The sequence below is a fragment of the Mustela nigripes genome, chromosome 7 (assembly GCF_022355385.1).
Source record: "Mustela nigripes isolate SB6536 chromosome 7, MUSNIG.SB6536, whole genome shotgun sequence".
Classification (NCBI taxonomy): Eukaryota; Metazoa; Chordata; class Mammalia; order Carnivora; family Mustelidae; genus Mustela; species Mustela nigripes.
This window is the reverse complement of record NC_081563.1, coordinates 45,885,928-45,898,013: the sequence shown is the minus strand read 5'-3', so window position 1 is coordinate 45,898,013 and position 12,086 is coordinate 45,885,928. Positions and strand designations below refer to the sequence as shown.

Sequence of the window (12,086 nt, the reverse complement as noted above, 5' to 3'; positions counted from 1 at the left end):
GGTAGAGGAAAAAGTTTTATTGTGTCATGCATACCCCCTGTGAGTTGAGAGCTTGCATTTATGAGAAGCTGGTGGGCTACAAAGTCAAATTCTTGACTTTCCTCAAAAGATGTACTAAGCTCTAGGAGGCTAAAGAATAAACATCGAAGGATTTGAGTTTCTAATGGTCTTTCCTCTTAATAAAATAGAGCAAGGAGAGCTCTCCACCTCTTTGCTTAATAGAAAAACATAAATGTTCACCACAGTGAGCACCACTAGAATTTTATATAGGAAAAAATTATTTTGAGGATATTAGAAGCCCATTTCAGTTGTGCTGCTAACTTTGAGTGATTCATGACTTGCTGGACATGAGTTTGTGGGATTTCTGTCCAACTGACCTTATAAGAATCCAAGTTGAAATTAGTGATGTAAAGCACTTTGAAAAGAATAATAGTAATACCTCTGTTTGTCCATGGTTACATAATAGTATTGCCAAAGTTTTTTTGCATCACTGGTCTCACTACATGATCATATCATTCCTCTGGATTAGAAAGGGTCATGTGAGCACCGTTTCTCAAGAATGGACAATTTACAACAGAGAGGGTAATTCCAGATTCACTGATTGTCCAAACAAGTCAAATAGTGTACTGGATTTACCACACCAGTCTTCAATTGCAGAATAAACACCAATGGATTATAAGTCAGGAAACCAGGTTTCTAGCCTCAGTTCCAACAAATAATAGTCACATGACCTTGGGGAAAAGCCCTTAACTTATGAATCTCAGTTGGCTCTGATTCAGACCAGAAATAGTGCTCAGGACTGAGGTAGAACAGTAAACAAGAAGTTGTAGTCTTTTCCATTACTGAGCCCATAGCCCAGAGGGGAAAATAGGTAAATAATTATAATAAAGTACATATAGTCAGTATGTTATGGGAACATATAGCAGAAGACCCTTATCTAGACAGGACTTCAGGACAGATCTTCCTGAAGAAGTGTGATGTTTAAGATGAACCTAAACGTTACCTAGGAATAAGCTGGGGAAAGTATGAAGGAAGGAGCAAATGGGTGTTTGATAAGGAAAGAAGAACCTGTGTCAAGTGCCTGAAACCAGAGAAGACATGGCTATTCAAAGCATCATTTTCTCCACACTGCTTCCATCCATTTCAGACACAGAGTCCTAACAAAGGTAGCCAGTGTTTTCATAGATCTTCCCACTATCTTACGAAATTTAAATTTACTCTTCCAGCTTCCAGCCTAGAAGCTGCTGACCTTGGACTAAATCCTCAGATAGCCCTTGAGACAAATTACTGTCACTCCTACCTTTAGCCTGTTCAGTTTGCCTGGGTTTCAGCCTTCATTTCATGACTTGCACCTCAATTCATCAAGGGCGCATGATTCCGTTTTGAAAAATCTATTGTTTATGACTGACACCTTTCCCTAAGACTCCTAATATTTCCTTATATTGCCTCAGATCTTCGAAATTCAATACAAATTCCTAAGGCCTTAAACCACTTCAGCTGTCAATGCTTGACATTTATCCTCAATCCATCACCTCAAATGAACAAATCTGTGTCTAATGCACTTGTTTGTACGCATCCCTTGCATTTACAGTTCTGGATTTGGAAGGCTGTCCTCTTTAAGAGTTTCCTCTGTGCTCTTTAGGCATGTTGATGATCATACCTTCCCAGTCCAGAAAGATTTCTCAGAATATACTGCAATTAAGCTCTTGTATTACCTAAAGTTGGAACAACTGTGGGAAAAAGTACCACCTGAAAAAACCTTGAAACACATGTCTTAATTTTCACAAAGTAGAACAACCATTATCAACCTATGTTTGCATATATGTGTATCTAAATTCATACATGTGAACACCTCTACTTACTCAATAAATCTCAGTGACATTATTAAGGCTCACAGTGCAACTACAGGCAAGAATGACTTAGAGCAATTCCTAGTTGCAATAAAAAATTAATTAGACTAGTATTCCATGCAGTAAATATCTTTGTATAGAATGACATTTAAACTCTTCATGAGGCTTAGAAAAGGTAACTATAACCAATCACCTTCTGAAAATTCTATTAGCAGAAAGCAAATACAAAGTTCTAAAATTAATGAATCCATCAACTGAGGTGAAACCTTTCAAAAACCTATCATGTCAGAGAGCAATTAATTGGCTCTTTTTTGGAACTTAACTCATTGCCAATGAATGCCTGAAGAATTTTAATTAAAGTAGTGTAGGGTCTAGGGTCAAGACGAGTGAACTCTGGAGCAGAATTTGTTCTCATCCTGAGTTGGTCACTAATGTGCTGTGTCATATAGATTAAGTCAGGCTACCTCTCTGTTCCTGAATTTCCTCATTGTAAAGTGGAGTTAATTAACACCTGCCCCACCTAACATACAGGGTAGTTTTGAGGATAAAAGTAATAGTGGATGATGTTGGAAATTTAGACAATTGTCTACATAAAGAAAGTTGGAATTCTCAGCATTTGAATGATTCACAGTGTGAGCAGGAACAATGTCAGCCCTTTTCTAGAAATAAGGATTGATAGTTTTGTATTTTGAGTAAGTAAAGACAATCTTGGTAACTCCCTGAACACATTCTTTTTCTTAGTGTCCATTAGGTTAATGTAGCTTAGCAAGTAATCACACATGGCTGTTAGTCACAAAATTTCCCTGGTGTATTCAATCTCCTCCATGTCTGATTTTCTGGTCTTCTAAATGTCAGGTCCATCCCAATGGTAAATTGAACATCTTAGAAAAAAAAAATATATTTCTTCTCTCATGGTACAGAAGTTAATAGCCTTGCAGCAAAGGCCAATGCTCTATTTCTTTTTTATAGGAAAACAACAGCTTTTCCCTTTGAGAGAAGTGGGTAACAGTGATTAAAAGCACAGCTTGGTGTTTGAGTTTTAATCCCTATTTGGTTACTTTTGTGAAACCATAACCAAATTATTCACCTTCTCCAAAACTTTATTTTCTTTTGTAAAAAATGAGGGAAAGCATAGCTGTTTCACAATGATGATCTGAATATTACATATGATAATTTATGCAGAGATCTTAGCACCATGCCAGGCACAAATTAATGCTGAATAAATTGTAGTTATAAATAGATGAGTGCCTGCACAAATTAGTCTGTCAGTTCTCTGATAACACTGAATTTTTGAGTAAAGTTCTTTCCTAGATTGGTAACATATGAATAATTTTTAAAAATAAATATTGTTTCATTGCATTTAAGGATAGATAGAGAATGAAGAAGGCTGGGCAAGCATTGCTCACTTGATGTCCTCAAGGGAGCATTGTTAAAGGTTAAAGAATAGGTCAAAATGTTTGCAACTAATAGATAAGCTGTGGAAATGATTCAGAGGAGTCACTTCACTGAAGCCTCCATCTGTAGACCATAGTTATATGTTTATGCCATTCCACTGAAAATTATTGAACATCTATTATGGCACTACCAGACACTGAAGATAATATTGTTAGGTGCCATTGATTACATGATTGTATGTGTTAGGTATCAGCTTAAGGCTATCAATGCATTATTTTAATTCCCATAAAAACCCCCATGAGATGTGTCTGTCTTATCTGGGAGCTCAAACCCTTAATCACTATGCTTTCCCTGATTTTCCCTTTTACTAGCCCACTATCTGGTCTGGAAATGTATATGGGAATCAGTATAGGAGGTCCAAAGAAACATCATGAGTAAGAAAGAGAGTACCACAACCTTAAAGCATCTGTACTCTCTCAGATAATTTTCACCCCTTGTGAGAATCCTCCTGGGAGTCCCAACCTCATGCTTTCCTCTACTCCACACACCCAGCTTCCCTACCTTAGGTGAGTCACCTAAATCCAAGTACTGCCTGAGGGGTGGGACTGGCACTTCTCACCACTTCCTGAGAGCATTGCCCACCTGAATTTGTTTCAGGAGTGTTTCTTTCTCTGACATTCTCAGTTGTCTTAGATCAATCCCAAGTTTGAGACATGTCATTCCTCTTCTGCCTACTACTTAGTTTGGGGTGTCTGGTTATTTTACCTTCCTTACGTAGAACTCTGTCTCTATCTAATCCTCCAGTTGGTGTCTCCATATTGCTACTGCCCTAACTCTTGGTCTTCCCTTTGATTGCAGTGGAATCTTACTCATGTTTTTATTCTCCCCTAAGCAACTGAGATCAGTTTTTGAAACATAAAAAGGAGAAGTGTGAAAAAAAGAAAGCCTTGGATGTCATGCACTGTGTTTTGAGTAGTATTCTCTATGAAATTTCCTTTGCTCCTCATTGTCCTCACTTCAGATCAAACATGAGGCACAAGGAGCAGAATTTTTCTTTAGTCCAAGTTCTTAATTCTAGCTAACTCGTAAGATCAGATATGTTGAGGGATTTCTGATTATCTGTTTTCCTTTTACTTTTGATCTTTCTTTTTTATTTTCTTTTAGTAAAGTGATCTCAGAAATAAACCTTCAGAACACTCCCTTCCATCGAACATATTTCTTCATTGATCTGTGGTCCCCATTCTGCTTTTTGTTGTAGCCCCAAACCCAGTGTCTTAATGAATAGAATTATTCTTCTTATTAGACTCAAATTACTCACAAGGAGGAATTAGAAACAGACAACACCATCAAGTTTTACTCGTTTTGAAAGATGTCATGAAAGAATGTGTCCTTCTAGTGATCAGATTATCCCCCTGACAAATTTTCCCATATATGTCGGTAACAATGTTAAGTACTTTAAACAAAGTGTTCTTACTTCTCCATAGATTCTGAGTTCACAGAACTTAACAAATCATTACAATTTGGATAAAATTATTTAATTTAAAATACTATGTGATAATTCTTTAAATATATTCTGTTAATGCAAATATACAAGGACAGCTCAGTGGGCATATGTTTTCATTTTGGAAACAGGTTGTTTCTAAGAACCAATATGAAACAATAGAATGAAAATTCTGTGACAGCTCCATTTCCAGACTGTTTACATATTGGTGTATTTCTCACAAACCTTGCTCACAAATGATCCCTCTGATAGAGTGAGATATGAAGATGGCCTTTCCAAGGATTATCTGAGATTTTAATATGGGAACAACAACTCTGTTTTCCAGAGTGTCTCTTGACTCACACTCCTAGTATTCCAGCCAACAACAGGAGAATTGTATAATGTCCTTCAGAGAACTCTTTGTCCAACATCCTCATCGGAAAACTGAGAGACACAGATCCAAGGAGGGTAAGATAAAGACATTTACTCAAACTAATATGTTAATGGAAGAAATAAGGTCTTCTAAACCTGTGAAGCATTATGAAATTAAATACAGTTGCTATAATTATCAAAATCATTATGAATTAATAGATTGACTTATTCAATAAACATTACTGTACGTTTGATGTTCTAGGTGCTGGGGAGTACAAATTCATGCTTGACCAATAAAGTATGGTAGAAATGGCATAATGCCATTGCTCAACCTAGTCTAAGAGGCTGGCATCTTCTGCTTTGCTCTGTGGAAGTGCTTACCAACAATGAAAGAAGTACTACTATCCCGACATCTCCATGCTGTAAGAAGTCCAAGCTACACAGAAAGACCCTGTGTTGATACTCTAGCTAATAGCCCCAACTGAGCTCTCAGCCAATAATCAGCATCTGACTACCACACATGTGTGTCATCACATTTGAAGTCCAGTCCATATGATTCTTCTTATGACTCCAGCTCTAGTCATTATCTGCGTGAGAAAGTCCAAGGGAGAGCTGCATAAGTAAATCCACTCACAGAATCATAGGAAAAAATGTCAGTTGTTTGTTTAAGCCACTAACTTTGGGATAATTGCTATACAGCAAGAGATAATCACAAGAGTAGGTGAGGAAGAAATAATTTAAAGATTTTTAAACAGAAGAATGATGATAAATTCCATTTATAACTGAACATGTTGATCAGGTAGGGCCCTAAGATCAGAATCTTTGATGGTGGGAGTTAAACATTCTATCCCCTGATCTCACCACACACCCACATTTAGTTGGAATTTGAGGGTTGCTGGATGGAACTGAGTGAAATTCCTCCCCTCATGTTCAGAAATCTAGGAAAAAAACAAAAAGTACCAGGCCCCTTACACATGACTTTAGACCTGTGACTGATAAAGTATCAGATTCCAATTCTTGTAACAGGCTATTAATGTAGCATCTGATGATCCCTGCTTCCTGGTAATTACACCCTTGGGTAATTCCATACCTTTACTGGAGAGGGGTGACCCATTGAATCAATAAAATTTTGCAGAAATAACCATGTGTAATGTCTGAAGCTGTTTTGAATGACATTAAAGCTTCTGGCTTTGCTTGTCCTTGGGTTGCTCATGCTAGAGGAAGCCAATTGACATGTTGTAAGGATCCTCCAAAAGCCCTATGGAAAAACCCAAGTGATGAGTAACTGAACTCTCCTACCAGTGGCCAGCACAAATGTAGCACGTTAATGAGTTATCTTGGAAGTGGATATCTCAACCCTGGTGAAGCCTTAGATGACTGTAGCCTGGCCAGTGTCTTTGTGAACCCTTATCTGAAGTTCAGCAGTACTTTTAGGTTGATTTCTATGAGCTAAGTCCAATAAGTTTAAGTAATTTGAAATTATTTCTAGTCTTCCTACATTACTTAATTAAATGGAAATTAATTTTTCTTTAATTTCTAGTATCATATAGTATATATGTAGTAAGCAATGTATATAACATATATGATTAAAAGAATAGTTTTATAAGTTCAGATATATTTAAAATAGCATGTAAATATACAACTACAAGTTTAAAATATATATAATTATTGTTTAAAAATATATGACTACTAGTACATTTGAATTGTTCTTTGTCCATAGTCCAATAATTTTCTTCTCCTTTCATTCAGATGTAACTATTTGGAATTCTGAATTTATCACTTCCCTCTTTTAACATAATTTTATTATGTATATAAATATACCTAAATGATATATTGTTCACTTATTTTATTTTGATCTTCTAAATAATTAAAGTTGCGCATTATATTATCTTCTTTATTTTAATCTTTTCCCAAATTGTAATATCTTTGAGATTAGCCATAACTGATGCTTTTAACTGTGATTCCCTCATTTTCACTGCTGTAATGTATTATCTTTCTTATTCAAACCAAAAATATTTATCCAACTCCTTGTGAATGGACATTTGGCTTGTTTTTAGTTTTTTGCCATTGTAAATAAGGATGCTATGAACATTCCTGTATATGCCATTTTGATACATATGTAAGCTGTATATCCTAGGAGTGGGATGATTGACTGTATCAGAATATAAGGTAATCCCAGTTATCCCAAGAAGTTGTACCAATTTACGCTACTACTGGCCAAAAAGCAGAGCACTCATTGCTCCAAACTCTCACCAAAATTTTGGGAAATCAGACTTTGTTTTTTGTTAATTTGGAAGGTGATTATATATTTTTCCATTTTAATTTATTAATTAAATCAATAAAGTATTAGTTAATATTAATTATTGTGCATTATAAATAATTTATAAATTATAAATATATTAATGAATTAATGAATTGGATTGAATTAAATTAAAATTTTCATTTTAATTAATTTATTTAAATTCAAATTGTTCAGATACAGTGTATTATTTGTTTCAAGGGAAGAATTTAATGATTCATCAGTTCCATATAATAACCAGTGGTCATTACTCAAGTGCTCTCCTTAACACTTATCATCTAGTTACCCCTTCCCTCCACCCACTTCCCCTCCAGCAACCCTCAGTTTGATTGGTAAAGAGTGTCTTATGGTTTGCCTCCCTCTCTGTTTTTATCTTTTTTCCCTCCCTCCCTGATGTTCATTTGTTTTGTTTCTTAAATTCCACATGAAATCACATGGTATTTGTCTTTCTCTGACTTATTTCACCTAGCATAGCACCCTCTAGTTCCATCCATGTCATTGCAAATGGCAAGATTTCATTATTTTTTGACGGCTGGGTAATACTCCATGGTGTGTGTGTTTGTGTGTGTGTGTGTGTGTGTGTGTGTGTGTGTGTGTGTTTGACAGAGAGAATGAACATCTGGGTTCTTTCCATATTTTGGCTATTGTTGATAATGCTGCTATAAACATCAGGACATACATGCCTCTTCAGATTTCTATTTTTGTATCTTTGGGGTAAATATCTATGTTATCAATTGATTTATAAATTTAGGTGCCCAACTTGGAGGCCTAAATATTTACAGTTGTTCAATCTTCTTGTTGGATAGATACCTTTATTATTATTAAACAGTGCCTTCTTCATCTCTCGTTACTGTCTTTGATTTACTCTGGCTTTCTTTTAGCATGATGAATGGTTCTCCATCCCCTCACTTTCCATCTGCATATGCCTCTTTATCTAAAATCAGTCCCTTGTAGGCAGCATATAGATAGGTGATGGTGTTTTGTCTTTTCTATTGTCCATTCGCCTACACTATGTCTCTCTTCCCTGGAGGGGGGCATTCACACCTGCCGCTCTTAAGGAATCCCTCACAGAAGAGAGAATAATATCCCCTCATTTGTTCCAGGCTTCTTTCAGATCCCTTCTTCACCCTGTGTCTGAGCCATCTGCTGATCCAGTAGCACAGTGTTTCTTTGTTTTGTCTCTAGCACACTGTCTGGGTTTCAAAACTTCAGATTTTAGGGACCTGGCATGGCATGGACCTGCTCTGATCCTCTGAGGGAGAGTCTCTGCACATTGTGATCAGTGCTGGCTTGTCCCAGAAGGGCAGTTACACAAACCCACAGGGACTTGGAGTTTAGGGTAAAACATGGAAAAAAGTCAGTGTCCAGGTTAGATGCCCTCAGCAGGTGTTTCTGCTCATATGCTAATGAATGGAGCAGCTCAGTGATGCCTATGGGCTCTTTTGTCCCTGGAGAGACAGTGCCATCTCTCCCAAATGCACTCCAAGAAGGGGTACTGTCTTACCCGGTGCAACCCAGTGGAATCCTCAGACCATGATGTCCACTCCTGGGCCTCTACCCTCCTCTCTCCAGAGCACCTCCATACCTACCAGGCTCCACCCAGCAATGGTGCAGACTTGGAGCTTGACTGCTTGTAAAAAACTTGCAATTATTAGCCTCTCTCATTTTCCCTGTCAGTTTTTCTTGAGCAATGCCTTGCACCCTGCTCTCTCTTTCCCTCTCTCTTTTTCTCTCTTCTCTCCCTGCTCAGGGCTCCCTCCCGTCTGCGTACCAGTGATTCTTTTCTTCTCCAGACCATGGCTCCACATCCACATTCTCCAGGGTGGCCTCTTTTCTCCTGCTAGTTGTGCAATTGGTTCCCTCAGTCCTCAGACTGGTTCCCTGGCTGTTCAGAATGACATGACATTTATCTAGCTGTGTTCCAGGAACAAGGCCACCATAGGGTCCCTCTACTACTTCACCATCTTAACTCTGGCTCCTGGCTTGCCTTTTGAGTACACTATCATTCCACGTTTCCTTCACATCATGCCACAATATTGAAGCAGCAGCTTTGAACCATTGTTCCTACATGTTGTTTCAGTTCTTTCTTTTCCTTCAACTATGACTTTGCCCTCCCAGGACTTCAATTTCTGTGCCCACTAATTTTTATTTATTAATTTGTCTTTATTTACTCATATAAGGCAATGTTTAAAGAAATTCATATATATGCTTAGAGGGGTGAGTTCTTGACAGATTGCTCAGAAATACACTCTTGACATTTTCCTCAACCATCAGTATTTTTTTTTTAATTATGTACATGAGCATTTCTGCCATAGAGCTGCCTTTCTTACCTGAAGTTTTTTAGAATGCAGTATCTGGCAAAGGGTGGAGAAAGTTCAAACTTCACCTGTTTCTGGGGAAAGGGCTGGCCTGCCACCAGGAAGAGGCAACATCTGTGGCAATTCCCAGCCTTTGATGGGAAGTTCCCTCCACCCCAATGGCAGGAATCTCCTCTAATCCATGCCAAGCACTTCCCCATGACCCCTCTTCAGGCCCCACATTCCTGTTATTCATTTCATCACCCCTCCTTCAAATTTGCTTATAAAAGCCCAGTCTTCTCTGACCTGACAAACCATTGCAAATCCCTGCAAGACAGGTGAGTAGAACCTGAGAGAAGATGAGACCTCATGGCAGGGGTTCTACTCTACATATTGGGGGGAAGGTACAGGAGAATTGCTGTCAGACACAGAGGACCTCTGATCTCAGCACAGCCAGCTTGGCAGTTCTCATGGGGTAGGAAAGAATACAGACTTTCCAGTTCTTTCCAGAGCTATACAAGGGGACAGATGTCACTGGGATCAATTTGTTCCTAGGGGACTAAACAATGGAAAGACAAGGAAGAGGAGGGACATCTCTGCATACCCTCTCTCCAATCACGCTTTCCTTAGTGATCTCTGATTGCTTCCTCAGATCCCAGACATGATGCTGCCTCCCACAGCCCTCCACAGCATGTCCTGGATGCTGCTTTCCTGCCTCATGTTCCTGGCTCAGGTCCAAGGTGAGCTCTCACTGTTTCTCGGATGGGAGCCTTGTGACTGCTCAGGACCAAGAAGAAGAGGAAGGCTCCCGTGGTAGTGTAGTGGTGGCATAAATCCCCACACAAAGAAATTGCCTAGAATTTGTCTGTCATCACTCCTTCCTTCGGGGTAACCAGGGGTGGCAGGCGTCCCAGTGGTCCTCTAGCACTGTAAGGAGGTCACTTCCATTTTGCCCCAGCACTCTCAGTTATGTTGATAGGTGAAAGTGGAAAAGTGTGAAGGGTCAGTAATGAGATACAGGGAAGGAGAATGAGGACCCAGGGCAAGAATGGTCAGCCTAGAGTGGGGGAGGGTTGGACTTAGAAGGAGAAGGATGAAAGAAAAGAAGATTCCTCATTTAGTGGGGTCGGTTCAAGATCCAGAAATCCTGAAAGTGTTGGCAATGGAGAGAGGCAGTCAGGACTTTGGCATCACTTCCCCAAGCACTGGCCTGATACGTATTCGCCTGGGTCACCTCCCTAACCTGGTCCCCACAGTCCTATTTACTTCTTCCTTCTCTTTGGTTTCCTTCCACCCTAGGTGAAGACTCCCAGAATGATGTGCCCGCTCAACGGATCAGCTGTCCCAAAGGCTCCAAGGCTTATGCCTCCCACTGCTATGCCTTCTTTAGGACACCAAAATCCTGGGTGGATGCTGATGTGAGTACTTGGATTTTCAGTTAGAGGTTTTAAGGGAAAGTACATTAGAGACCTGGGGGGGGGGGGTTCCATTCTCCAGAATTTCTTGGGCACAAGATTAAGCACACACATCTTTTGCATATATACCCCTGTCCCCTGTCTCTGCTCTGCCCTCCACCCAGTGATGTCTCAGTCTCCCTCTGAGTTCTCTCCCTTCCCCACACAGTTGGCCTGCCAGAAGAGGCCCTCGGGACACCTTGTGTCTGTGTTCAGTGGGGCTGAGGCATCCTTTGTGGCCTCCCTGATCAAGAACAGTGCGAACACCTACTCAAATATCTGGATTGGGCTCCATGACCCCACAGAGGTATGAACTCATCTTCTCTTCCTAACTCTCACATTGCTATTACCCCCCAGGCTCACTCCCTGTTCCTTGTGCCTGTCCTTAAAGAGCCCTGGAGCTCAGAGATCATAAGGGGGAAAGGGAGGGCTTTGCATCAACTGAACAGCTGAATTCTGTGCAAATCCCTTATCTCCAGCTGAGGTGAATCTGCCTCCTGTCACACTTGTACACAATTTGCACGTGAGGCTTTATACTTCAGTTTTCTGAACTTCACAGAGGCTGCACATATTGTGTTGAGGGAATCCTATGTGAAGATAGGATCCATTTTTGTTCTATATAACAAACATTGTCTTTGGGGTTCAGGGTTAACCACAAATGCACCACTAATGCTGTTCAGCAAGGAACATGTTGCTCTGGGTGGTTCTGTAGGTCTTTGTCATTAATGGTTTGGGAATCTGCCAATAAGAGCAGAGAGTTAGGAAGAGTTTCCCAGAGGAGAGCTCTGGGTCCACGGCAGCAGCTAGATGAGAGAGCAAATTTGGAGATGCTGGGAAGGGGTCCATGCCAGAACTCTGATGGCCATTCAACCTTACCACACTTTATCTTCTATAGGGCTATGAGCCCAATGCAGGTGGATGGGAGTGGAGTAGTGGTGA

The 12,086-nt window shown here is 39.7% G+C and overlaps 1 protein-coding gene across 1 annotated transcript in view; it reads left to right on the top strand.

Moving 5' to 3' along the window:
- The first annotated feature begins 9,989 nt into the window (after nt 1-9,989).
- The window catches only part of LOC132022497 (lithostathine-like), a 2,689-nt gene continuing 592 nt past the window's right edge, over nt 9,990-12,086 (top strand). Inside the window, exons 1-4 of the mRNA XM_059407753.1 lie at nt 9,990-10,031; nt 10,346-10,433; nt 10,993-11,111; nt 11,317-11,454. Coding sequence (XP_059263736.1) covers nt 10,355-10,433; nt 10,993-11,111; nt 11,317-11,454 — 336 coding nt within the window. The 5' untranslated portion in view covers nt 9,990-10,031; nt 10,346-10,354. The remainder of the gene's footprint in view (nt 10,032-10,345; nt 10,434-10,992; nt 11,112-11,316; nt 11,455-12,086) is intronic.